At 40.4% G+C, this 25,200-nt stretch overlaps 1 protein-coding gene across 2 annotated transcripts in view; it reads left to right on the top strand.

Moving 5' to 3' along the window:
• Positions 1–9,200, top strand: part of Rbbp8 (RB binding protein 8, endonuclease) — an 83,104-nt gene extending 73,904 nt beyond the window's left edge. For both annotated transcript variants that reach the window (XM_051201981.1, XM_051201980.1), the window contains exons 16-19: positions 749–818; positions 4,778–4,874; positions 7,387–7,528; positions 8,954–9,200. In XM_051201981.1, coding sequence (XP_051057938.1) covers positions 749–818; positions 4,778–4,874; positions 7,387–7,528; positions 8,954–9,051 — 407 coding nt within the window. In that variant the 3' untranslated portion in view covers positions 9,052–9,200. The remainder of the gene's footprint in view (positions 1–748; positions 819–4,777; positions 4,875–7,386; positions 7,529–8,953) is intronic.
• Positions 9,201–25,200: the final 16,000 nt, after the last annotated feature.

Raw genomic sequence — 25,200 nt, 5'->3', positions numbered from 1 at the left:
TGGTGAAGATCTTTTCCCAGTCTGTGGGCTGCCATTTGGTCTTGTCAACTGTGTCCTTTGCCTTATAGGAGCTTCTCAGTTTAAGGAGGTTCCGTTTATTTTAATTGTCAATCTCAATGTCTGTGCTACTGGTGTTATGTTCAGGAAGCGGTCTCCTGAACCAATTTGTACAAGGGTACCTCCCACTTTCTCTTCTAAGAGGTTCAGTGTGGCTGGATTTATGTTGAGGTCTTTGATCCATTTTGACTTAAGTTTTGTGCATGGCGATAGACATGGGTCTATCTGCAGTCTTCTACACACCATCATCTAGTTGTGCCAGCACCATTTGTTGAAGATGTTTTCCTCCTTCCATTGTATAATTTTTAGCTGTTTTGTCAAAAATCGGGTATGGGTAGGTGTGTGGGTTAATATCAGGATTTTCGATTCAGTTCCATGGGTCTACCTATCTATTTTTGTGCCAATACAAAGCTGTTTTCGGGACTATGGCTCTATAGTAGAGCTTGAAGTCAGGAATGGCGATGCCTCCTGAAGTTCCTTTATTGTACAGGGTTCTTTTGGCTGTCCTGGGTTTTTTGTTTTTCCATATAAAGTTGATTATTATCCTTTCAAGGTCAGTGAAGAATTGTACTGGGATTTTGATGGGAATTGCATTGAATCTGTAGATTGATTTTGGCATTTTTTTTTTCTAAGCAAATTGACTATTTCTCATCAAGTTCTACAGCTTGTGAAATTCTTGTTTTGTTTACAGTACATGGTGATAAACAAGATATAGTCAAGCAGAAAGCATTTGTGGAGCCATATTTTAAAGATAAAGAGAGGTAAGTGGGTCTCAATGTTACCAGTGTGTTTGTAGGTACAGCATAGCTGTCTTTGTCAGTCTGTGAGCTATTTAATTATTGCTTTGATTAAAGTAAAATAATTTATAAGGAGACCAAGGCCGTCTAGAGCTACAACACAGTTTAAAAAGAAGATAAAAGAGTTATTTAGAACCAAGGTCACATCTCTGATACCAGCACTGAGAGACTGAGGCAGAGCAATTGCACATTTGAGACCAGCCTGGGCTACACAGTGAGACTTTGTGTTAGTATTAGGGCATCTGTACTGGCCTGCCTTGGGGTTCTGACAGGATGTCTCCTCAGCTGCAGCCACTAAGAGCACCTCCTGCACACATTCACTACCTTCCCTTTCAAAAGGGCCCTGCCTTCCCCCTTTCTCTCTGCTTTTCTAACTGTCTCTGCCCCCTGCGCCACCCCCTTTTTTCTTCTGTTGCTCCTATCGCCACAGGCCTGTCTTCTCCCTGCCCTCCCCCCTTTTCCCATTCCCTGTCCCATAATAAAAACCCCTCCACGTGAGCTCTGTCCCATGGCGTCTTTCTCTCGAGCACTGTTTTTTTAAATTATAAAACTCTTAAAAATTTAAAAAACAAACAAACAAAAAACCATATATGGGGCTGGGAGCCTGGGAATATAGCCCAGTGAGCAAAGGCCTTAAGTTCATAAGAGGCAGGCGTGGAGTGCACGTCATTTACTACCCTAGCCCTGGCCAGTGGAGACAGATGGGCCAGTCCTGGGAGCTTGCTGGCCAGCCAGTTTAACAGAAATAGCTGAGGTTCAGTTAGAGACCCTGTCTAAAAAATGAGAACACTCTATTGAGTAGGGATGAGAGTCATTTGGATATAATAAAAATACATTATATGAAGTTCTCAAAGAATAATAAAAAGTGGAGGGGCCAGTTGAAGGCATCCTGATATTCACCTTTGACCTCTACATGTGCCCTCATGGGCAAGCATACTCATTACCAGTACCACTCATTTTCCAACAGCAGTAATGGGTTCTTTGCTTTATTGTAACAAATGCAATTTTATATATATATATATATATATATATATATATATATTGTAAATTCTATTGCTTGCAGTTATGTTCTATTTGTTGGTTTTGTTTTTTAAGTAAATTTAGGGGTTCTGGAGAGAAGGCTCAGCAGTTAGGAGTAAGAGCACTGGCTTATTGCTCTTTAAGAGGACCCTGATTAAATTCCCAGCACGTACATGACAGTTCACAACTGTCTGTAACTCCAGCTCCCAGGGATCAGAAACCCTCACACAGGATATACATGTAGGCAAAACATGAATGCACATAAAATTAAATAAATTATTAAGAAAATAATACTTATACCTAATACTTATTCTAAAACACTGCTTTTTTTCATTTATGAGGTTCTCAAAATAAGTTACTCTTTTTAAATTATATTTATTTATGTATTAGAAGAGGCCATGAGCATGCTACAGCTGGTGTTTGGGAATGAGAGGACACCTTGGAGGAGGAGGAGTAGCTTTCCTTCCTGCCATTCAGGTCCCAGAGAGCAAACTCAGGTCAGGTTTGGTAGCCCAAAGTAGTAAATAATAAGTAAGGGTGACTTGAACACAAGCATTATAGTAGTGCTATGGCCAATCTGATACCTGAAATGACTGCAGGTGGGTAGCATATATGAATCAGATACACTGGATAAAGGGCTTATTTACATCTGGGGCAAGATGGAGCAAAATGTTGCAGGATTCCATTGTACTACACATAGAGAACTTCATACATTTAAAACTTTCACATTTACTCCTGAAAGTGTCCATGTAATAGTTTTAGACCTGGGTAACAAACAGCAGAAAGTGAAGCTGCAAATGAGGAACAACTAACTACAAGTTGTTCTGTCTTCACCTGTTAGAAGCCTCCAGGGACAAACGGTTCTGTAGACATCTTTACAGCTTCCCTGTTAGGAGGTGTTCTCGCTGGGGCTGGGGAACTGCCTAGGCATTTGCCACTCTTCCACAGGAATTTGCTCCCCAGCAACCACATCAGGTGGCTCACAGTTGCCTGTAACTACAGCTCCAGGAGATCCAGCCCCTCTAGTGGTCTGTGAGAAACACGCACCTGTGCCTGTGTGTGTGCACGCTTGTGTGTACCCTTAAGCAAGTGATAGATGTTATATAGACTTTTTCTGCTTCGCCAGTTTTCATTTAATTGCATATCTGTAAATTAGTTAATATGTATATAATGGTTGTCTTTTTTTATAGCTATATATGACTGTACTGTGACTTGTTCTCTAGCAGTAAACACTTACTATGTTCACCATGATGTTAGTACACCTAATGATAACCGTGAATAAGTAATTTTTTTCTGCATCTTAGAGACAGCTCTAGATTAATATAGCTTGTGTTTTAGATGTTTCTTAATAGAGATTCACTAATTTTTAAAATATGAGTAGTTTCATTTTATTTCTGAAGCTATTGGCTAGCTAAGGAAACAGGAAAGGGATAAGGTGGAAGGGTGGCAAAGGTCTCTGATCTTGTGTTTCTCCTCCTGAGAATTCTAGAAAACCCCCGTGTGCTATACTTGTTTCGTTGCTTTGACAAATCCCTGACAGCAGCAGCATGAGGAGGGGAGGGTTTCTTTCCCTCACAGTTCTGAGATCTGTTGTGTATGGTGGGGAGGCCACAGCAGCAGGAGTGTGAGGCAGCTTGTCACACTGCTCCAGTCGGGTAGCAGAGGGACGGATGCTAGTGCTCAGCACCCTCTCTCCATCCTTTTACACTGTCTGGCCTCCTGCCATGGATTGGCCCCCCACAGTTACAGTGGGTCTTTCACCTCAGCCAGAGACGGCCCCGTTTAGAGAGTTGCTCGTAGGTGTGCCTAGAGCCTTCTCCTGAGTGACCCTAGATTCTGTCAACTTGACAGTATGACACATTAAATCAGGTCAGGGACACAAAGCTTACCAGCCTTTTAAGTAATGCTTTCTTTGAGGTCTGCTATGGATGTCCTTCTTCTAGTGAATTTCTTGCTACATATATATTCTAAGAAGAAAGGATATGGCAAAAACAGGTTCAACAAAAGCCTAGATTTCATAAAAGCTTGAAAAAAAATATCATGTAACAGTGTTTTATCCACCCTTTCATACTCTCCCTTTTTTAATTGATACATTACTCTAGAGTTGAGGGTTTTTAAAAGTTAGGACACAGAAGGGACCTATTACTCAGTATATCTAGAAATAGTAGTTAAAATTAGTTTTGAAGAAAAATGTTTTCCAATTAAAGGAACGTGAGATTCAAATACTCAGAAGAGTAGATGTATCCCCAATAAAATCATTTTAGAAGTCATCTATGTTTCAAGAGTATTTAAGTTCACAGAGGGTGTTTCTGGTATAAGCAGCATGCAGATGCAATTTTATAATTTTTCATGTAGTTGTCTTATTTTGTTTGTTTTTGTTTTGTTCTGTTTGTTTTTTTCAAGACAGTGTTTCTCTGTAGTTTTGAAGCCTGTCCTGGAACTCGCTCTGTAGACCAGTCTGGCCTTGAACTCACAGAGATCCACCTGCCTCCTGAGTGGTGGGATTAAAGGCATGGGGCACCAACACCCAGTTTCATGTAGTTGTGTATATGTGTGCAAATCAGTGAACTAATAGGAAGCCTTAGGAAAGGAAAAGAGTGACCGCCTGTGACAGGGTAGCAGAAGGGGCCAGCAGGCACGGGAAAAGACAGGTGAAAGACGGCAGTGGAGGGAGGGGACAAAGAGGAAATTATGCATGAAATGACACAGGGAAACATACTTTGCTGCCAAGATTACTGTAAAATAATATCAATAGTCAGCCTTTAATAAATACTTGAAAAGAATCATTTGTTTTCATAATATACAGAAGAATGTCTCCTGAGTTCTTATATTTTTAATACAGATTTTAAACCAAAAATCTTTCTAATACAAATAGGTTAACTTTAAATTTCTTTTCCCTCCAGAGAAAGTAACATACAGAATTTCCCTCATATTGAGGTAGTTCGGAGAAAAGAGGAGAGAAGGAAATTGCTTGGGCACACATGTAAGGAATGTGAAATTGTAAGTACTAACATAAACACTTCTTTTGAAGTATGGTTTTATATAAGTACATAATTTAAAATAACAGATACAGATCATAGTTATATTCAGAAACCTTGTTTGATCCATTAATGATAAAAGGAATAAAGAACATTCTAGCTAGGTCCAGCATATATTATAAATAGATATGTATGTATGTATGTATGTATGTATGTATGTATGTATGAATGAATGTATGTATGTGAATGCCCCGAGCTTGTCTTAGAAAATTCTCTTTCTAAATGCATTTATTTAATGTACATTGGGGCAAATGGGTGCCATAGTGAGGTGTGGGGTCAGAGGATCACTTAAGGGAGCTGGTTCTCTCCTACCACCATGTGGGTCCCAGGGACTGAACTCAGGTCGTCGGGCTTGGTGGGCAGCAATAGCCTGCTGAGCCATCTTTCAGGTACCCTAGTTCTTATGACTATCTTAAGACAGTATGTGCCATTTAGGGAAATTGATGCTTCAGTAGGGAACTTTAACATCTATTCTTTTCACTCTCAACAAATAATTTTTAACTTTTTAAAGAGTAAATTCCACTATAGGCCCTCTTTTTCTCTGAGGTACTTTTCATCACAAAATGTGAAAAATTAGTTTTCCTTCACCCTTAGGACACTCTCCCCTTTTTACATTGGCTGCCTTTTGCTGAAGAAGTCAGTACTAATTATCCACTTAATGAGTTGTCCTAAAACAGATTATTTTTTTAATCTTAAAATGTGCTATTTTTATTTTTTGTTCCACTATAGCTGTCAGATTGTCAGATGCCCTAAACATCTAACTTCTTTATTTAGATTTTCTTGTTAACTATGATCTCAAAAATTTGGTAACCAGCATACTTGAAAGTAACCTGTGAAGGTATAAACAGGTTATAGTAAGCACTTACAAAAGTACACTCTTAATCATAGCAGGAAAATAAACTGGCATCCAGTTTTGAAAAACAGTTTGGCAATTGTAGTTGCTTTCTGTGGTTGTGATGAAGCATGATGAAAAACAACTTTGGCGGGCGGGGGTGGGATGTTAGCTCACACTTCTGTGTCACAGTCCATCAGGGAAAATCTGCAGGAACTCAAGCAGAGGCCTGAGCGATGCTGCTTACTGGCTTGCTCCACATGGCTTGCTCAACTTGCTTTCTTATAGAGCCCAGGAGCACCAGCCTAGGGGAGCCATCACCAATAATATGTGAGGTCCTCCTCCATTGATCACTAATTGAGACAATATTGGTCTTACAGCTGGATCTCAGAGAGGCATTTCTTCAACTTCTTTCTCTCTGATGACTCTAACTTGTGTCAAGTTGACCCATAAAACCAGCCAGTACAACTGAACCCTTTTCAACTTAACACACAATCATATCACCATTAAACACCATTATTTATCTCCAGATCTCACATTAAATCATAAATAACTTTATAAGTCCCACAGTCTTTTCAAATTCAGAAACAGTGAACTGGGCCCTCCCATATAGTCATTAATCAAGAAAGTGCCCCCACAGACTTGCTCACAGCAGTCTGATGCAGACACTTCCTCATCTGAGGGTCTTCCCAGGGGAGCTCTTACCAACTTACCAACCAGCACATTGGTGCAAATAAAACCACTTAGATAAAGTTATCATAGCACAGGCACTGTTGATCTACTTTACTTCTCAGTAGTTCCTTTCCTGCTGCTAGTTACTTACTGTAAAAGAGGTTTTTTTAATGGTAAAAATAAATAAATAAATGTACTTATTGTTTGTAAGTTTATCCCAGTGTCTATTACAAATGTATGGGGAAAGAGTATGGTAGTGACCACACATGCCACATGTGTAAAAACAAATGGTTTCTATATTTGATTCCCATACTTCAGGACTTGGTCTCTTATATGTCTGGGATTTGTTTGTTTTCTAATTTTGTTTGAAGAACAGATTCTAGTAACTCTCTGTGGTTTTGTACATATCACTATCTTTCAGCAAATCCCATGGACTCTACTTCAGAAATTCCCCCTTTACATTCTTCTTACTCTCTTCACAATCAACGACCCAGTACAAACCCAGACATCATCTTACCCTGATTGAAGTACTCTACCTTCTTTAATACATTGCACCCTTCAGAACGGGAGCAAAAAGATAGTCCTCATATACTCTCACCTCCATAGTCTCCATTTTGTTCTTATCTCTCACTAAATACAATGATGGTCTTTGTAGTTTTTCCTAGTGACCTTTTAGAATAGAAGTAAAATCATGCCATTACCTTCCAGTGTCTTCTCAGCTTACCAAGTAGAGGGGTAGCTCAGTGTTGTATGCCAAGGTTGATTATGATACAAACTCCTTTTCTCGTTTATGATCAAGCATTTCACCAACTGTTTTATTATCTTCATCATTATTAATTACTGTAATATAATCATTATTTTCTTAGAATGTTTAATCTAAATAAATAGCTTTTTAGCTTCTAGTTTATAATCAGTAAACATAGTATGATGTTTATTATTCCTAAGTAAAATGTTTACCTGTTGTTGTTAGTACTATGCAGATATGCCAGCGGAAGAAAGAGAAAAGAAGTTGGCTTCCTGCTCCCGACACCGATTTCGATACATTCCACCTAGCACACCAGAAAATTTCTGGGAAGTTGGTTTTCCTTCTACCCAGACATGCTTGGAAAGGGGTAGGAATAAATTTCAGTATTTTATATATGTGTTTTTAAATATGGTATAAATTAAATCTAAAATCTAAATAATAGCCCTTTTCCTATAACTCTTATGCTGCATGTTTGGTGCTGCTTCTGCGGAATACAAGGGTAGGAAAGGTTCTCTTTCAATTGCTCTGTTCATTTGCTTGGGATTAGACACTTTGTATAATCTCTTTAATGTGACTGTGAAGTTACTAGTTTTGTCATTCAGAAGACCAGGAAGCAGCTTCACCCTGTCAGTAACCTTACAGAGGTCAAAATGTTGACATGCAGCCAGTTCCTTCAAATCTGGCATTTACATTTATATCATCAAAGCTAGTTTTTAAAGTTTCAAGTAGTGATTTTTGTTCCTCACTGTCACCAATAGCACAGTGCTAAAAAATATGGATACACCGAGTTTTCATGAAAAAGAGTGTATTTTCTGAGATGTAACTGGCAAATATAATAATGTTCAAATTATATGACAAAATGGTCTTGGCCATTTAATTTATTTGTAGCCTTTTGGTCTAAGGCCTATATTTTAAGTTAAAATATCAAACTTTTACCCAAAGATATGGCAATGAATAAATATCAAATGATAAAAGATGACCAACCAGACTTTCAATCCAGCTTCATCCTCCTACATAATTTTCAAGGTCTACTTGTGACTCGCACCAGAGGTCTTCCTCACTTTCAGAGATGCTTCATAGATTTAACTGTAAGAAAAACACAGTCATTGACATCATTTCTCTTCCTGGTCATTGTATAGAATCAGATAAGCTGGCTGCCCCTGGTGTTTGCCCTACTACCCTGGCCCAGAGCACAGTCCTTCGTAGAAAATTACGTGATTGGAGATTGCTTGGGAGAATGATGTGTAGAACATGGAGGGACCTCACCCAGTGGAATAGCTACCACAAAAGACTTGGAGTTTATAATAATGGTAGAGTTTGGCTTTAACAGTGTGACCCCATGTAGAAACCTATGGGGAGGGGACAACATAGAGAAACTCCTGAGAACTGTGGTACTGAGTTAGACAGGCATGGTTCTGAGGTGATGGATACAAAGCATTTTATTAATACTTGCTGCTTTTTTTTTCCTCTTGGTATAAATGAGGGAACTCTGATGCTAAGTAGTGAAATCATTCACCAGCATCATAAAGCTAAGAATCAGAAATACTTAGGCATTAAACAAGTCAGATATGTAATGGATAGATACTTAAAGAAATGCTATTATTGTTTTTGTTGTTTGGATGTTTTTGTGTTTTAAGATCGGGTCTCTTGAAGCCTAAGCTGGCTTTGAACTCCTTATCCTTTTGCCTCAACTTCTCAAATGCTGGAATTACAGATCGTCACCATGCTTGTATGTGCTGAAAGAAATTAATGTTGATAAGATAGTGTTCTAAATTCAAAATTTGTTTTTCAGGTTATATCAAGGAAGATCTTGATCTTTGCCCTCGACCCAAAAGACGGCACCCTTACAATGTAGTGTTTTCTCCAAAAGGCAAGGAACAAAGGACCTAGATCTTGGAGTAAAAGCAGGGCAGAAGACCTTTTTTTCCCATTTTAGTTATTTATAGTTAAAGTTGTAATAAACATTGATCTTTGGTTTTTGTTTTTGATCTTCTATAAATTTATAAATGAGTTTTCTATTAAAAATGTTTTAAGTGGCATTTACTTACCATACATATAATTTTTAAAAAAGTGGATGCATTTATGTTGTTTTTGTTTTGTTCTTTATCTTTTGTGCCTTTAAGCAATAAGGCTTCTCACTTTGGACTCTAACTTGATGGTTTTTTACTTTTGTTTTAGTTAGAGTTTCTATTGCTGTGAAGAGACCCCTTGACCGTGGCAACTCATATAAAGGAAAACATTTCATTGGGGCTGGCTTACAGTTTAGAGGTTTAGTCCGTTATCGTGGTGGCAAACATGGTGCTGGAGATGAGAGTTCTGCATCCGGGTCAACAGGCAGCCTGAACAGAGTGCCACACTAGACCTGGTTGAGCATTTGAGACCTCAAAGGCTACCCTCTAGTGACACACTTCCTCCAACAAGGTCATTTATGTCCTAATGGAGCCACACCCCAAGAAGCCAGTGGTGGCCATTTCTTTCAAACCACCACAATTTTATTTGGTAGTTACAGCTTTTGAAATATGGTCATGGTGGCCTATAATTTGTTCCTTGCAGATCTTATTTTGTTTCTTCTGGTGTGTACATGTAGAAATGATCTTGTGGTAATCTCTATGGGCTTTCAGTTTGTCCGCTAACCCTATGTAGATCAGACCAGTTTTGACAATCTAGTGTTTAATTTTGAAAGGAGAATGGGAGCTAACTTTCAGTAGTCCCTCTCACTGTCCAGGATCTTTTCTTCTGTTGAACTGAAATGAGTTGCCACTCTGCAGTAAATTCCTTTCAAAATTACTAAAAATATCAATAGACTAAGCATATCCTCTGACCCAATCATAGTATTCTGGTTCTTTTCACCAGATTCTTTTCTAGTAGTTTTCAAACTGAATTTGTTGGATGAATCTTTGCCTGTTTATTCAAATGCGTTGTCTGATTTTGCTGGACTAACTATAATGTTATGAAGTACTTGTAATCTGGCCTCAGAGTCTTTTAGTAACTTTATATTCCCCTGGATCTAATGGTGTCTGAGTTAACTGGGTACCTACTGTGCCTCCGTTTTTAATGGCAACTAGTTTACCTGTGTCTTTTTCTATATGCTCCTTTAACCCGTATCTTGCCAGTATTTTATGTAAACCAGCATACAAAAGGATGAAGGGACTATGCTAGTAAGATCTATGTAACCTCATTCAGAAAATCTTCTCAAACTTGTGAAAATCCTCTTACTTAACCTAGTCTTCCTTCATGTGATCAGGGTTCCAGATCTTATATACGGATGTACTAATAAATTATTTGTTCTCAACTTTTACATCACTATGGTAGTTTCTGTTTATCACTTTTCTTTCCTTCAGTAATTATTTACCCTGTGTTTAGTGTATTTTTTGTTTTGTTTTGTTTTCTGTATCGAGTGCTAACCATCTTTTTTGTTGCTATATTCTAGGACCTGTGCTTGTTTCATAGGATTTTCTTTTTTAATTCTTAAATAACCTGTGAACTTAATAGTAATGTTAAATTGTGACAAGTTGATCCCCAAGACGACAGATTAAATACACAAATGACTGCTTCCCCACCACACATACACGCACATTTACATATCAATTCCAGTTCCCTCTCTCCCCCATCCTCCCATGTGCCCCCACAGCCCGACCCATCCCATCCCCCATCTACTCCCCAGGGAGGGTGAGGCCTTCCATGAGAGATTATCAAAGTCTGTCAAGTATTTGGGGTAAGGCCTAGGCCCTCCCCACTGTGTCTCTAGGCTAAGGGAGTATCCCTCCTTGGGTTCCTGAAAGTTTGTTTGCAATAGGGCTACATCCTGGTTCCACTACCAGAGGTCCCATAGACTGCCCAGTCCTCCTAGCTGATAACCTACGTTCAAGTGGCCAATTTGGTCCCTTGTTGGTTCCCCAGCTGTCAGACTGGGGTCCATGAGTTCCCATTTGCTCAGGTCACCTGTTTCTGTGGGTTTTTCCAATGTGGTATTGACTCCTTTGCTCATCATCACTCCTCCCTCTCTGAAACTGGATTCCAGGAGTTTGGCTCAGTGTTTAGCGGTGGGTGTCTGCTTCTGCTTCCATCAGCTACTGGATGAAGGCTCTAGGATGGCATTTAAGGTAGTCATCATTCTCATTATAGGGGAAGGGCATTTAAGGTAGCCTCTCCACGGTTGCTTAGATTCCTATCTGGGGTCATCATTGTGGATCTCTGTACAATTCCCTAGTGCCAGATTTCTCTTTAAGCCTATAATGGCTCCCTCTAGTGATGTGTCTCTTTTCTTGCTCTCCTCCATTCATCTCCCCACTCAATCTTCCTGATCCCTCATGTTCTCCTCCTCCTCTTCACCGCTTCTCTTTTTCCTTCCTTCCTTTCCCCCACCCCATGCTCCCAGTTTGTTCAGGGGCTTTTGACCCTTTCCCCTTCACCGGGGGAATGTGTGTGTCTCTCTTATGGTCCTCCTTGTTTCCTAGCTTCTCGGGAGTTGTGAAATGTAATCTGGTAAACCTTTGCTTCATGTCTAGTATTCATATATGAGTGAGTCTTTTTGTGACTGGGTTACCTTACTCAGGATGGTTTTTTCAAGTCCCATCCATTTGCCTGCAAATTTCAAGATTCCATTGTTTTTTTCCTCTCACTAGTACTCCAGTGTGTAAATGTACCATATTTTCTTATCCATTCTTCAGTTGAGGGGCATCTAGGTTGCTTCCAGGTTCTGGCTATTACAAATAGTGCTGTTGTGAACATAGTTGGACAGATAGATGTCCGTGTTGTATGAACATGTGTCCTTTGTGTATATGCCTAAGAGTGGAATTACTGGATCTTGAGGTAGGCTGATTACCATTTTCCCGAGGAAATGACATACTGATTTCCAAAGTGGCTGTATGAGTTTGCACTCCCACCAGCAGTGGAGGAGGGTTCCCCTTTCTCTACATCCTCTCCAGCTTAAATTGTCCTTAGTGTTTTTCATTTTATTCATTTTGACAGGTGTAAGATGGTATCTCAGAGTTGTTTTGATTCGCATTTCCCTGATGGCTAAGGATTTTGAGCACTTTCTTAAGTGTCTTTCAGCCATTTTTGATTCCTCTATTGATAATTCTCTGTTTAGTTCTGTATCCCACTTTTTAGTTGAATTATTTGTTTTTTAGTGACTAGCTTCTTGAGTTCTTTGTATATTTTGGAGATCAAACCTCTGTCAGATGTGGGGTTGGTGAAGATCTTTTTCCATTCTGTGGGCTGCCGTTTAGTCTTGAGAACTGTATCTTTTGCCTTACAGAAGCTTTTCAATTTCAGGAGGTCCCATTTATTAATTGTTGTTCTCAGTGTCCGTGCTACTGGTGTTATGTTCAGGAAGCAGGCTCCTATACATACTAGTTCGTTCAAGGGTGCCTCCCACTTTCTCTTCTAAGAGGTTCAGTGTTGCTGGATTTATATTGAGGTCTTTCATCCATTTGAACTTAAGTTTTGTGTATGGCAATAGATACGGATCTATCTGCAATCTCCTACATGCCCGCATCCAGTTATGCCAACATCATTAGTTGAAGATGCTTTCTTTTTTCCATTGTATAGTTTTAGCTTCTTTGTCAAAAATCAGTGTCTGTAGGTGTGTGGGTTAATATCAGGGTCTTCAGTTTGATTTCATTGGTCTTCCTGTCTGTTTTTGTGCTAATACCAAGCTGTTTTCATTACTATAGCTCTATAGTAGAGTTTGAAGTCAGGGATGGTGATGCCTCCTGAAGTTCCTTTATTGTATAGGGTTGTTTTGGCTATCCTGGGTTTTTTTTTTTTTTTTTTTTTTTTTTTTTTTTGTTTTGTTTTTTTTCCCATATAAAGTTGAGTATTGTCCTTTCAAGGTCTGCATGCACACACTTTAAAAAAAAAAAAAAAAAAAAAAAATCAAAGACTTCTTGTAGTTCTGTGACCCAACATACATAGACAGATCTCTTTTGACTTTCTGCTCTTCCAAATTCTGTGTTAAATGATTAAAAATTTAGTGTCTAGAATCATGTTTATTTTCTGTGTAAAAAGAAAAGAAGAAAAGCACGTGCTGTTTGTTTTGTCCCCTTTAGAAAGTTTTACAGAGCTGGGCATGGTTAGCCATGCCTTTAATCCTAGCAGGGAGCTACAGGCAGGAGGAAGCTGGCCTGCCTGGTCCACACAGAGTTCCAGAACAGCCAGAACCACACAGGGAGATCCGCTCTCTCAAAGGACCACAAATAAATAAAGTAAATTGAAAATGTTTTACAGAAAGTCCTATTGCTTTTCAGTGGCCTGAACTCACATGGCTGGCTCCTTCAAGTCCACAGGCTAGGAGTCTGAGAGATCTCTGGACTTAATTGCCACTCGTGTGGCATCTGCCTCCACTACAGCTTGCTTTTCAAAAAGCCTAAGCAAAGAAGGTTGTCTGGGTAATGGTAGTGTGACAGTTGTCTGACCCATTAGTAGTGTAAGGTTGGATGAACCGAAACCAATATCCCTTTTATCTACCTTTAGCTCTGTCTTAACATAATAAAACAAACACTTTAAAACCACTTGAACTAAAAGGCATTTAAATGCAAGTGGAAGTTTAAGACACAGCATACTCTCAGGCTTTTAAAAGCTAATGTGTAGGGGCTGGAGAGATGGCTGAGTGGTTAAGAGCACTTGCTGCTCTTACAAAAGACCCAGGTTTGGTTTCCAGCACCCACATGGCATCCATAACTCTAGTTCCAGGGGATTTGACAGCCACCTCTGGCCTCCAGATGCTGTCTCCGACCAGGAAGTAAGGGAGCGAGCTGGAGTCCAGGACCCAAGACTTAGCCCCCCTGGTCATGCCCACACCTGTCCCCATACCCCATGGGCGTGGTTAATGCGTGGGGGGGGGTTTCACTACATTACTCAACTGGCTATGTGTAGTTCTATGTAGTTTCATTTGCATAGAAGCTTCTTAAAGTTGAAATGACTTGGATGTTGGTAATAAGCAGGACACTTAACAGTTGAGTGACTCCTGCCTTTGATCAACAGATATTTTGATTAAACCCCTTGAAATGTAAAATTTTTCAATAGAAAATATTTAAATGAGTTAGTTAAGAGTGCCTTAATGTATGTAGAAGATAATGTTATGAGGGTAGGGCAGTGCGTGAAACTAAAATACTCCTTAAAACCACTTAAGGGGGAAAAAAACTTTTTCAAAGTCTGTCTGGCAGCTTGCTGCTTGAGAGACCTATTATCTTAGAAACTCAGTCTAAACTATAGTCAGCACTCTAAAAGACTACAAAGATTCCTCTTATGAATGCCTTTTATAGAAGATTCAGTTATAAAAAGAACAATGATGCATAGACCTAAGAACACCATTCATTTAGCAAGTGTTTGCCAAGGGCGTTACCCTTACCCAGGAGGCAGAGACAGGTGGATCCCTGAGTTCCAGACCACTCTGGTCTACAGAGTGAGCTCTAGGACAATCAGGGCTACACAGAGGAACACCGTGGGGGGAGGGACATAAAAAAAACCCAACAGAATACAACCCCCCCCCCCAGCACCACCAGAAGAGCAGATTTTTAAGACATACTTGTCTCAACATCCTTGTTTCATTGTCCCTGGCACATTATAAACATGCCTTTAATTTGGAAAAATGTCACTTCCAAACTAAAAGTGAATTAAAGCTCATATTCTACCAATTAGCTATGCCTTTTCAAAGTACCTACCAATGTAAAAGACATCTTAGCATTGTTAGGATAACTTCTTAGAATGGTCCTTGAGTAAACATTAAGTGTAACAGAATTCATGAAATGGGTATCTGCTGTCATGCCAGCAGAGGTCAGAAGAGAGCTGTATCACAAAAGAACATCAGGAAAATTAGAATACTGGGGTGTCTTTGATATAGTAATGAAGCCTCATTGGGTCAGAAGAGATTTCAATATAGCTACTATTACAATAAAGCAAATGACAAAAACAAGATTTATGGTTTTGAGAATATGCCATCAACATAGGGTTGGTGTTTAGAGATATAAAGACATACAGGAAGTCCAAATACCCAGTGAGAAAAGACAGCTAGGTCCAAAGAAATTCAGACTGAGTACCTAAAAATTGAAGAAAATAATTAAAACTAAAACTGTACTTTAAGTTAGCCTAGAGAAGGAGAGGAAAAGACAGTAAACTCTAGTCAGGAGATGAAATGCTAAATCACTAAGGAGCCAGAACCTTAGTAATTAGTTCAAGCCTGTCACTTTATGATGATTTAACAGTAATGCCATGGTTCTAAAAAGCTGAAGTCAGGATGTGGTACATCTAGGGCCTCTGTTCTTTCCCTTTTCCTAGGTATAGGTTGGATTACTAGAGTAGAACTCCTAGGAAAGCCAGAACTGGTATGTCTGGGGCCTCTGTTCTTACCCTATTAGGTGTGGGTATGAACACTAGAGTAGAACTCTTAGGGTAGGTTAGCAAGAGAAGCCCTGAACGTGGATCTGAAATGTAAGCAGAGTTTGGAGAAAGTCTTAATGTCTGGTTATGAACCTAGCCTTTAACAGCTGAGCCATCTCTACAGCCATAGACAGTCTTTCAAGTCTTTGGAGCCTCGGTATGCAGGGTTTGGGCCTTGAGCACTGTATAGTAGAAACTAGCCTCAAATCTCATCCTCCTTCCTCTACTTCCAAAGTGCTAGGATGAAAGGCATTCACCACCACACCCAGTTTACAAAATGGTACTTTGATAGCATAAATGTACTCCAATTAGCCCAAATAGAAAGGCTAGATAAATATAAAAAGTGGGAGGCCAAGTTTTATGTTGGCTTCATCCTTTTTTATGTGTTTGCCTCATGTATGTAAGTAAGTGCACCATATGCATGCATTACCCTTGGAGGCCAGAAGGTGTCAGATCCTGTAGAATTGAACTTATAAATCGTTGATAAACCACCATGTAAGTGCTAGAAATCAAAGCCAGGTCCTCTGGAAGAGCAGCCTGTGCTCTTAATTGCTGAGCCATCTCTCCAGTGCTACCCTTCATCATCATTGATATTCCAGTCAAATGTTTGTTGCACTCCAAACCAGTTAAATCAGAATATTTTCTAGCACAAAAAGTAAAAGACCCAGAGACTGATATTGGGGTTCAAGTTTCAAGCTGAAGATCAGAAAAGCAAATCAATCAAGCCACTACCTCAGGTTTGGGGCTGTGGATCTGTTGACCACTCTTTCAGGGACAAACAGCAGAGCCTCTGGTGAACACTCCTGCTGTAAGTGAGCCCAAGGATCCTTTGGTGCAGGTGGGACTACAGCTCTGGTGGACTCTCCTCCCATTGGAGGTGGGGCCACAGCCATGTCGATTGCTCCTCTAGATGTAGGTGGGACTGAGAGTCCAATGGTTGATGTAGTAGAGGAGTAGCTCCAGCTGAGAAATGGCAGTGGAAGCTGGCTAGAACAGAGGTGTTCTTTCCCAGAGGAACTTCTTGTGGTATATTCTAGGAGCTACTGCTGGAAACTGCTACTGTCATCTCATCCAGCAGTCACTCCCAATCCTGGGCTTGAGGCTCTTTGTTCCCTCTGACACTGCTTCTGGGCTAGTGATTCAGGTATCACACTGACCCTGCTCCCAGGCCTGTGGCTCAGGCCCCTCTGACAATGCTCCCAGGCCTGAGTAACATCACCCTTTTCAATAGCCACAAATAGCATAAATTATGGGGTATCTCTAACCAAACAAGTAAAAGACCTATATGACAAGAACTTTATGTCTTTAAAGATAGAAATTAAAGGAGATATCAGAAAATGAAAAGATCCCTCATACTATTGGATAGGTAAGACCAACACAGTAAAAATGGCAACACCACCAAAAGCAATCTACAGATTCAATGCAATCCCCAACAAAATTCCAGCATGATTCTTCACAGACCTCAAAAGAACAATACTCAATTTCATATGGAAAAACAAGAAACCCAGGATAGCCAAAAACAACCTTGTACTATAAAGGAACTTGCAGAGGCATCACCACCCCTGACTTCAAGCTCTACTATAGAGCAACAGTAATAAAAACTGCTTGGTATTGGCGTTAAAACAGACACATGGGTCAATGGAATAGAATTGAAGACCCTGATACTAATCCACACACCTACGAACACCTGATTTTTGACAATGAAGCCAATTGTACAATGAAAAAAAAAAAAATCAACAAATAGTACTGGCATAACTGGATGTTGACATGTAGAAGATTGCAGAGAGATCCATATCTATCACCATGCACAAAACTTAAGTCTAAATGGATCAAAGACCTCAATATAAATCCATCCACACTGAGCCTCACAGAAGAGAGTGGGAAATACACTTGAACACATAGGCACAGGAGACATTACTGAATAGAACACCAGCAGCACAGACTCTGAAAGTAACGATTAATAAAAGGGATCTGCTGAAACTGAGAAGCTTCTGCAAGGCAAAGGATACAGTCAATAAGACAAAACAGCAGCCTCTGACAGTAAAACTACACACCAAAATATAAAATAATTCAATTTAAAAAATGGGTATAGATCTCAACAGAATTCTCAACAGAAGAAACTCAAATGGCTGAATTACATTTAAGGAATTGTTCAACATCCTTAATCATCACAGAAATGCAAATCAAAACAACTCTGAAATACCATCTTACACCTATCAGAATGGTTAAGATAAAAAACACCAATGATAGCTTAAGCTGGAAAGAATGTGGAGTAAGGGGAAACACGTACAGCCACTGTAGAAATTAGTATCTCAGAAAAGTAGGAATCAATCTACCTTGAGACCCAACAATTCCACTCCTGGGCATAAACCCAAAAGAGGCACATTCACACCACAAGGACATTCACTCAACTATGTTCATAGCATTATTCATAATAGCTAGAACTTGGAAACAACCTAGATGCCCATCAATCAAAGAATGGATAAAGAAAATGTTTCATATTTACACAATGAAGTATTACTCAGCAGAAAAAAACAAAAAAAAAAAAAAACAAACAAAAAAAAATGGCACCTTAAAATTTGTAGGCAAATGGACTGAACTAGAAAAAGCCATTCTGAGTGAGGTAACCCAGACCCAGAAAGACAAACATGGTGTGTACTCACTCATAAGTAGATATTAAATGTAAAGCGAAATGTAACCAGGATACAACCCACAACCCCAGAGAAGCTAGGTTAAAAGGAGTACCCTAAGAGGGCACACATGAAGGGACCCAGGAAGGAAAGATAGTTAAGATCTGGGTAAACTTGGAGGGGCATAGATGGGAGGTGTTGGAAGATGGGAACATGAGTGATCAAGAAGACCAAGTTGGGGGAGAGCAATGAAAGAAATATCTTAATAGAGGAAGCCATTATGAAGTGGGGAGAAACCTGGTGGTAGAGGAAATCTCAGAAATCCATAAGGATGACCCCAGCTAAGACTCCTAGAAATAGTGGAGGGGTGTCTGAACCGGCACTTCCCCTTTAATCAGATTCGTGACTACCCTAATTGCCATCATAGCACTACTCCAGTATCTGACAGAAGCAGATGCAGTGACCCACAGCCAAGCACTGGACTGGGTTCCTGGAGTTCAGCTGAAGATAGGGAAAAGGGATCGTATGAACAAGGGCGGGGGAGGTCAAGATCATGATGGGGAAAACCCCAGAGACAGCTGACCTAGTCAATGGGAGCTCACAGACTATGGATTGACAGCTGAGGAACCTGCATGGGACCAAAGTAGGCCCTCTGAATGTGGTGACACTTATGTAGCTTGATGGGTTGGGGAAGGTGCATGAACTGGCTTTCTGGAGCCCAGTCCCTGTGGTGGAATGCCTCTGTCAGCCTTGATACATGGGTGGGTCTTGGTCCGGCCTCAACTTGATATGTCAGACTTTTTGCCTCGCCACGTAAGGCCTTACAACCTCTGAGGAGTGAATGGGGATGGGGACAGGGAGATGTGGGGAGGCAGGAGGAGGGGAGCTAGGGTTGGTATGAAAAATGAAAATAGTTTGAAATGAAAAAAGTATAAAAAAACAAAAACAAGGAAATGTATCAAAGCAGACCTGGCCTCCAGGTTCTCCCAGCACCCCTCAGTCCCAGCATACCATGGGCCTTACCTGAACTCTCCAGCCCAGGGATTGGGCTGCCCTTCCCCCAGGGGCTCTTCCCTGTATAATCCAGCCATTTTGATTACCCGCCCCTTTTGTACCTTGGCTGCTGAACCTGTTTCCTCTGTCTCCCTTCCCCTCCCTCTCTCTTACATGGCCCGGCTCATTCAGTCTGGTTATGTGCACTCTGAACTTTCCCAGATGACCCTGCCTCTGGCTATATTCCCCCCCCCCCTTTTATCTACAATAAACTTTCTACCCCATACCTAAGAGCAGTCATGCCCTTACCTTTCCTATTTATTTGTTTGTTTGTTTGTTTGTTTTCATTCACCCATAATCAAGTGTCCCTGCATCAGAGACTCATGGACAGTTCAATGCAATGTCTACAGCAAGCACATAAATAGACCCAAAGCCAAACATCATGTGGTCATCTCAGTAGATGCAGAAAAGGCCTTTGACAAAAGTTCAGCAGTCTGTTTTGAGAATGTGCTTCCCCCACCCCAAGATAAGTTTTCTCTGTGAAACCACTCTGGCTGTCCTGGAACTCACTGTGTAGACCAGGCTGGCTTTAAACTCACAGAGATCCACTTGCCTCTGTCTTCCAAGTGCTGGGATTAAAGGTGCAGGCGCGCGCGCACGCGCGTGCGCGCACACACACACAAACACACATACACGTCACCAGTCCTTTTTGATGAAGGCCCTAAGCAACTAAACAACAGAAGGACCGTAACCCACCATAGTAAAGGATGTACATGACATACCTGAGCCAGCATTGTCCTGAACAGAACCCAAAGCACTTCCACTTAAATCAGGGACTGGAGGAGGTGTGTTTTCTCCATTCTTATTCAATATAGTACTTAAGCAGAATAGTAAGAAGCACAGGTACAAGTAAGAAAGAAATAGGTTAGATAACATTTACAGCAAAAGTAGAGAGCTACAAAAACAACATACAGAAGTCAGGAGTGTAATCCTACTTACAATAGCTTTTTTAAATACCTATGTGTAAAAGTGGAAGACCTTAATAACAAAATGTTTTAAACTCCACAGAAAGAAACTGAGGATACTAGAAGCTGGAAAAACTTTCTATGTTCACGTATTAGCAGAATCTCTATACCTTTATTGCTGTATAAATATAAATGACTGTCAATACTGCATTCCATTGATTTAATATGCTCCCCATTAAAATCCCAATGATATTTTCACTCCTAGATAATACATTTTATGCCCCTTGATACTAAGTTTCTCCTCCACTGAAGTGAGCCAGGGAAGTTTAGCTGAAAAAGGATACCAGCAGGTTTATTGAGAAGGCTCACTGGTCCCAGAGAGCAAGGCCAGAGAAGTTGTGCACAGCGGAGGAAGTGTCGATAGTCACCAATGATGAAGAAATGTGCTTTGTGGCCTTTCCTTTGTTTGGAGACTCCTTGGGTAGGCAGTGTTTGGAGAGAGAGACAGAGATACAGAAAAAGACAAAAATAAAAAATAAAAGGCTCAGAGACAGATATTGGGGTTCAAGCTTCAAGCTGAAGATCAGAAAAGCAAAGCAGCCAAGCCAGTAGATCTTCCCTCTACCCACCTGAAATGACAATCCTGTCTCCACAAATCCTCAGAGGCAAAAGCTCTCCGTTCCTGTCTCCTCCTCCTTGTATCCCTTTCTCTACCCAGCCATATCGCTCCTGTCTCCACCTCCATAGTGCTGGGATTAAAGGCCTGGGATCCCAAGTGCTGAGGTCACCTTGTGTGAGCTGTTTCTTTTAGGACTGGATCCATTTCATGCAGTCAGTGTTGAACTAACAGAGATCTCTCTACCTCTTAATCCTGAGTCCTGGGATTAATGGTGTGTACCACCACTGTCTGGCTAGCTAGTATGGCTGCTGTGATTAAATGTGTGCATCACCACTGCCCGACCTCTATAGCTTGTGGCTGGCTTTGCTTTCTAAATCCTTAGGCAAACTTTAATAAATCATAAATAATATGTCACTGAGAGAGAGAGAGAGAGAGAGAGAGAGAGAGAGAGAGAGAGAGAGATGGGGCTTCCCAGACCATGCAGGGGCAAGCTGGAGGATTCAACCAAACACAAATGACCTTGCATAGATAAAGCTATTCTCAGCAAAAGCAATAATGCTGGAGTTATCACAGTGCTGCCTTTGAAGTTACACTACCAAGCTATAGTAATAAAAACATGTTACTAGCACTCACAACATATCAGTGGGGCAGAGTAGAAGACCTAGGATTAAACTCATACAGACATAGCCACCTGGTTTTACTTTATTATTAATAAAAGCTTCAAAATCATACACTGGAGAAAGGAGAACCTTCTCAACAAATGATACAGAAAAAAATTGGATATCTACAGGTAGAAGAATGAAGATAGATTCCAATTTCTCACCCTGTATAAAAATCACTTGAAAATGATTGAGGACTTGCCTTAATGAAACACCCCTGTTACAGAGAAATACCTCAAAATAATAGGCAAAGACTCTCTGAAAATGCTACAATAACTCAAGAAATGGCACCAAGAATTGACAAATGGTATTACATGAAATTAAATATTTGCTGCACAGCAAAAGCTTAGTGAGGATAGTCTACAGAATGGGAGAGTCCTTTCTAACTGTATACGTCTGACAAAGGAGTAATATATATTGTAAATAAGGAACTAACCAAAAAAAGCCTACTAAGAAAAACAAAGTCAATAAATGGGCTAATGAAATGGACAGTTCCTTAAAAATGAAGTACAAATGGTAAATAAGCATGAAAAAAAAATGCTCAACATCCTTAGCCATCCATGATGGAAATGCAAATTAAGACTACATATAAAAGGATGTCTCATTAAATGTCCTTGCCTGATAATGAGATTGATAACTAACTTATAAGCCATCATAGAGCCCTCATCTAGCAGCTGATGGAAACAGGAGCAGACACCCACAGCTAATCACTGAGCCAAACTCCTGGAATCTAGTTGCAGAGAGGGAGGAGAGATAAGAAAAGGGATCAAGACCAGACTACAGAAACCCACAGAGACAGCTGACCTGAACAAGGGGGAGCTCATGGACCCCAGACTGATAGCTGGGAATACAGCATTGGACAGAATCAGACCCCCTGAACATGGGTCTCAGTTAGGAGGCCTGGGCAGTCTAAGGGACCTCAGACAGTGGAACCAGTATGTATCCCTGGTGCTCAAAAGGACTTTGGGAGCACATTCCCCATGGAGGGATGCTCCCTTAGCCTAGAGGCAGGAGGGAGGGCCTAGACCCTACTCCAAATGACTTGACAGATTTTGATGATCCCTCCTGGAAGGCATCACCCACCCTGTGGAGTGGGGGGTTGGGATTAGAAGGGGGTCGGGGAAATGGGAGGGAGAGAGAACTGGAATCGATATGTAAAATATATATATGATTCTTGGTGGTTAAGAGTATTTGCTGCTCTTACATATAAACACTCATACATATAAAATAAACAAGTACAAAAACTTTTACTCAAAAAATATCACATCAAAAGACTAAGGGGGGGTGACTCAGTCAGTAAAGGGCTTGCCATGAAAGCATCAGGCTTAACTAAGGATCCTCAGCACCCACACAAAAAAGTCAGGTTCTGCAGAATATACTTAAAATCCTAACTGGAGAGAGACAGAAAGATCTCTGGAACTTGCTGGCCAGCTAGTCTAGCCTAAACAGTCATTGCCTTATGGAAAGCAAGGGAGTCACTCAGCATCAGAGTCAAAGTCTGGCCTCCACATGCATGTGTTCCACATGTACACGGTTTTGAAATTCCACCTCCCCAGTCAGAATGGCTATCGTGAAGAAAACAAATTATCCAAGGATATGGGGGGAAGAAACCCTTAGATACTGTTGGTTGGAATGTAAATTAGTTTAGCCAAATCAATATGGGGGTTCCTGAAGAAATTAAAAAGAAATCTAGCACATAATGTGGCTGTGCCACTTCTGGTTTATAGACACAGGGATACTTGAGCAGTCATTTATATAGCAGCTCTAGTCACAAAGCCAAGTTACAGAATCAACCTACCAAAGCAAAGAATGAAATTACATTGTTTGCTGGAAAACAAATGCAACTTGGTATGATCATTAAGCAAAGTAAGACAAACTCAAGAAGGATCGAAGTTTTGTTTTGATTTGGTTTTTGGGTTTTTGAGGCAGGGTTTCTCTGAAACCCTAGCCTGTCCTGGAACTCATACTGTAGACCAGGCTGGCTTTGAACTCACAGAGATCTGCCTGCCTCTGCCTCCTGAGTGCTGGCATTAAAGATGTGTGCCACCACCATATGGCAAAGTGTATTGCTGGCACTGGCAGGCTGGCTCAACTTATTTATTTATTATGGATATAGTGTTCTGCCTGTAGAGCAGAAGATGACACCAGATCTAATTATAGATGGTTGTGAGCCACCATATGGTTGCCGTGAATTGTACCTCTGGCAGAACAGCCAGTGATCTTAACATCTGAGCCATCTCTCCAGCCTAAGATCCTATATAGACATATAAAACCATGCATGTGGTATGAAAGCCAAAGATGGCCTGGGTAGGAAAGGAGACTGGCAGGGATAGGGGCAGGAAGGAACGCATGGAGAGTGACGTGGCCAAAGCACCGATAGATTTGAAAATAAATCTGTTCTAAAACTCATTATTACACATAGTACCAATAAATAAATAATATTCTTTAAGCAACTAGAAGAGGAAAACATTATTGTCAACTAATTATTAACAACAATAAGATAGCTGGTTTCTTAAAAGTGGGGTACAGGTAACAATGAAATAACACCTTTAAATCACTGAGCCATCTCATAGGTAAAGCACATGCTATGCAAGGATGAGTGCCTGAGTTCAGATCCACAGCACTCACACCAAAGTGGGCACATGGGTTAGCGAGCGTCTGTAACACCAGCACCGGGGAAGAGAGACTCACTCGCCAGTCAGTCTAGTCAAATGGCAAGCTCTAGGTTCAGCTGAGACCCAATCTCAAAAAATTAAGGGGAATGGCACATGACCTCAACCTCTGGCTTCTATATGCATACACATGGGTGTGTGCACATGTACACACATATACCATACACATGCATAAACATATCCCCACTGAAATAAAATAACTGATAGCATAGCATTCTATATCCAAAGGATCTTGCAAATTGAAATAAGAGCTAATTCATCAGTGGCTTACTTGTGCTATAATACTATCATAATTTCTTAAAGGGTATGAAAATGTCATAATGAAACCCGTTAATACAATTAATACAGGCTAATAAGAGAAAAATATTAAAGAAAAAGTATTCCAAACAGAAAAGGAGAGTTACAAAGGAAAAGAAAAGTGTTGGAAATAGTCAATATCACTGTCAGAGATTTTACTGTGTGGATTTTGTAGAAAGTTAGAATTACGATCAAGGAAGTCACAAATCACAAGCTGGCTAACAGGTGCTACAAAAAGCCTGCTGGCATACATTTGATTGGCAGATTCACAGAATCAAATATTAAATTTTTAACGCTAGAACTAATGTAATGCATTACGAATACACTGGGGGTACAGGATGAATTTTTCTTTTGTTTACTCAGGTAAATGAGAAATGCATAGTTACAGATGACAGCCACAGCGTCAGGTCCAGTGCTTGTTTCAGGGGCTGGTTGCTTGGCATCTGGGTACCTTTGGTCACATGGCTGAGTGCTTGCCAGTGAAAGGGTTGGTGCTTGTTTGTTTTAATCTATCCTGCACCACAAAATTCTCTTCTATAAAATTACCCCAAAATCTTGAAGAAAATAAAAAGTGAACTCAACACAAAGTTGAATCATTTGCATATTTGTCAATCTTGACTTATATGTGTCTTGGTGACAGCAAATGCATCTGAATCTTGCTTGCAATTCAGCTAATTATATTAGGGATATGTAGTGTATTAGTTGCACAGTTCTGTGAAAAGACATGAGTAGACGAAACTTCATAAAATACTACACAGAAGAGCTTGGTATGATAGCACACACCTTTAATCTCAGAACTTGAAAGGCAGAGGCTGGCAAATC

Source organism: Phodopus roborovskii, unplaced genomic scaffold (assembly GCF_943737965.1).
Source record: "Phodopus roborovskii unplaced genomic scaffold, PHOROB, whole genome shotgun sequence".
Lineage (NCBI taxonomy): Eukaryota > Metazoa > Chordata > Mammalia > Rodentia > Cricetidae > Phodopus > Phodopus roborovskii.
The sequence above is the reverse complement of the archived record's forward strand: the minus strand, read 5'-3'. Positions and strand labels throughout refer to the sequence as shown.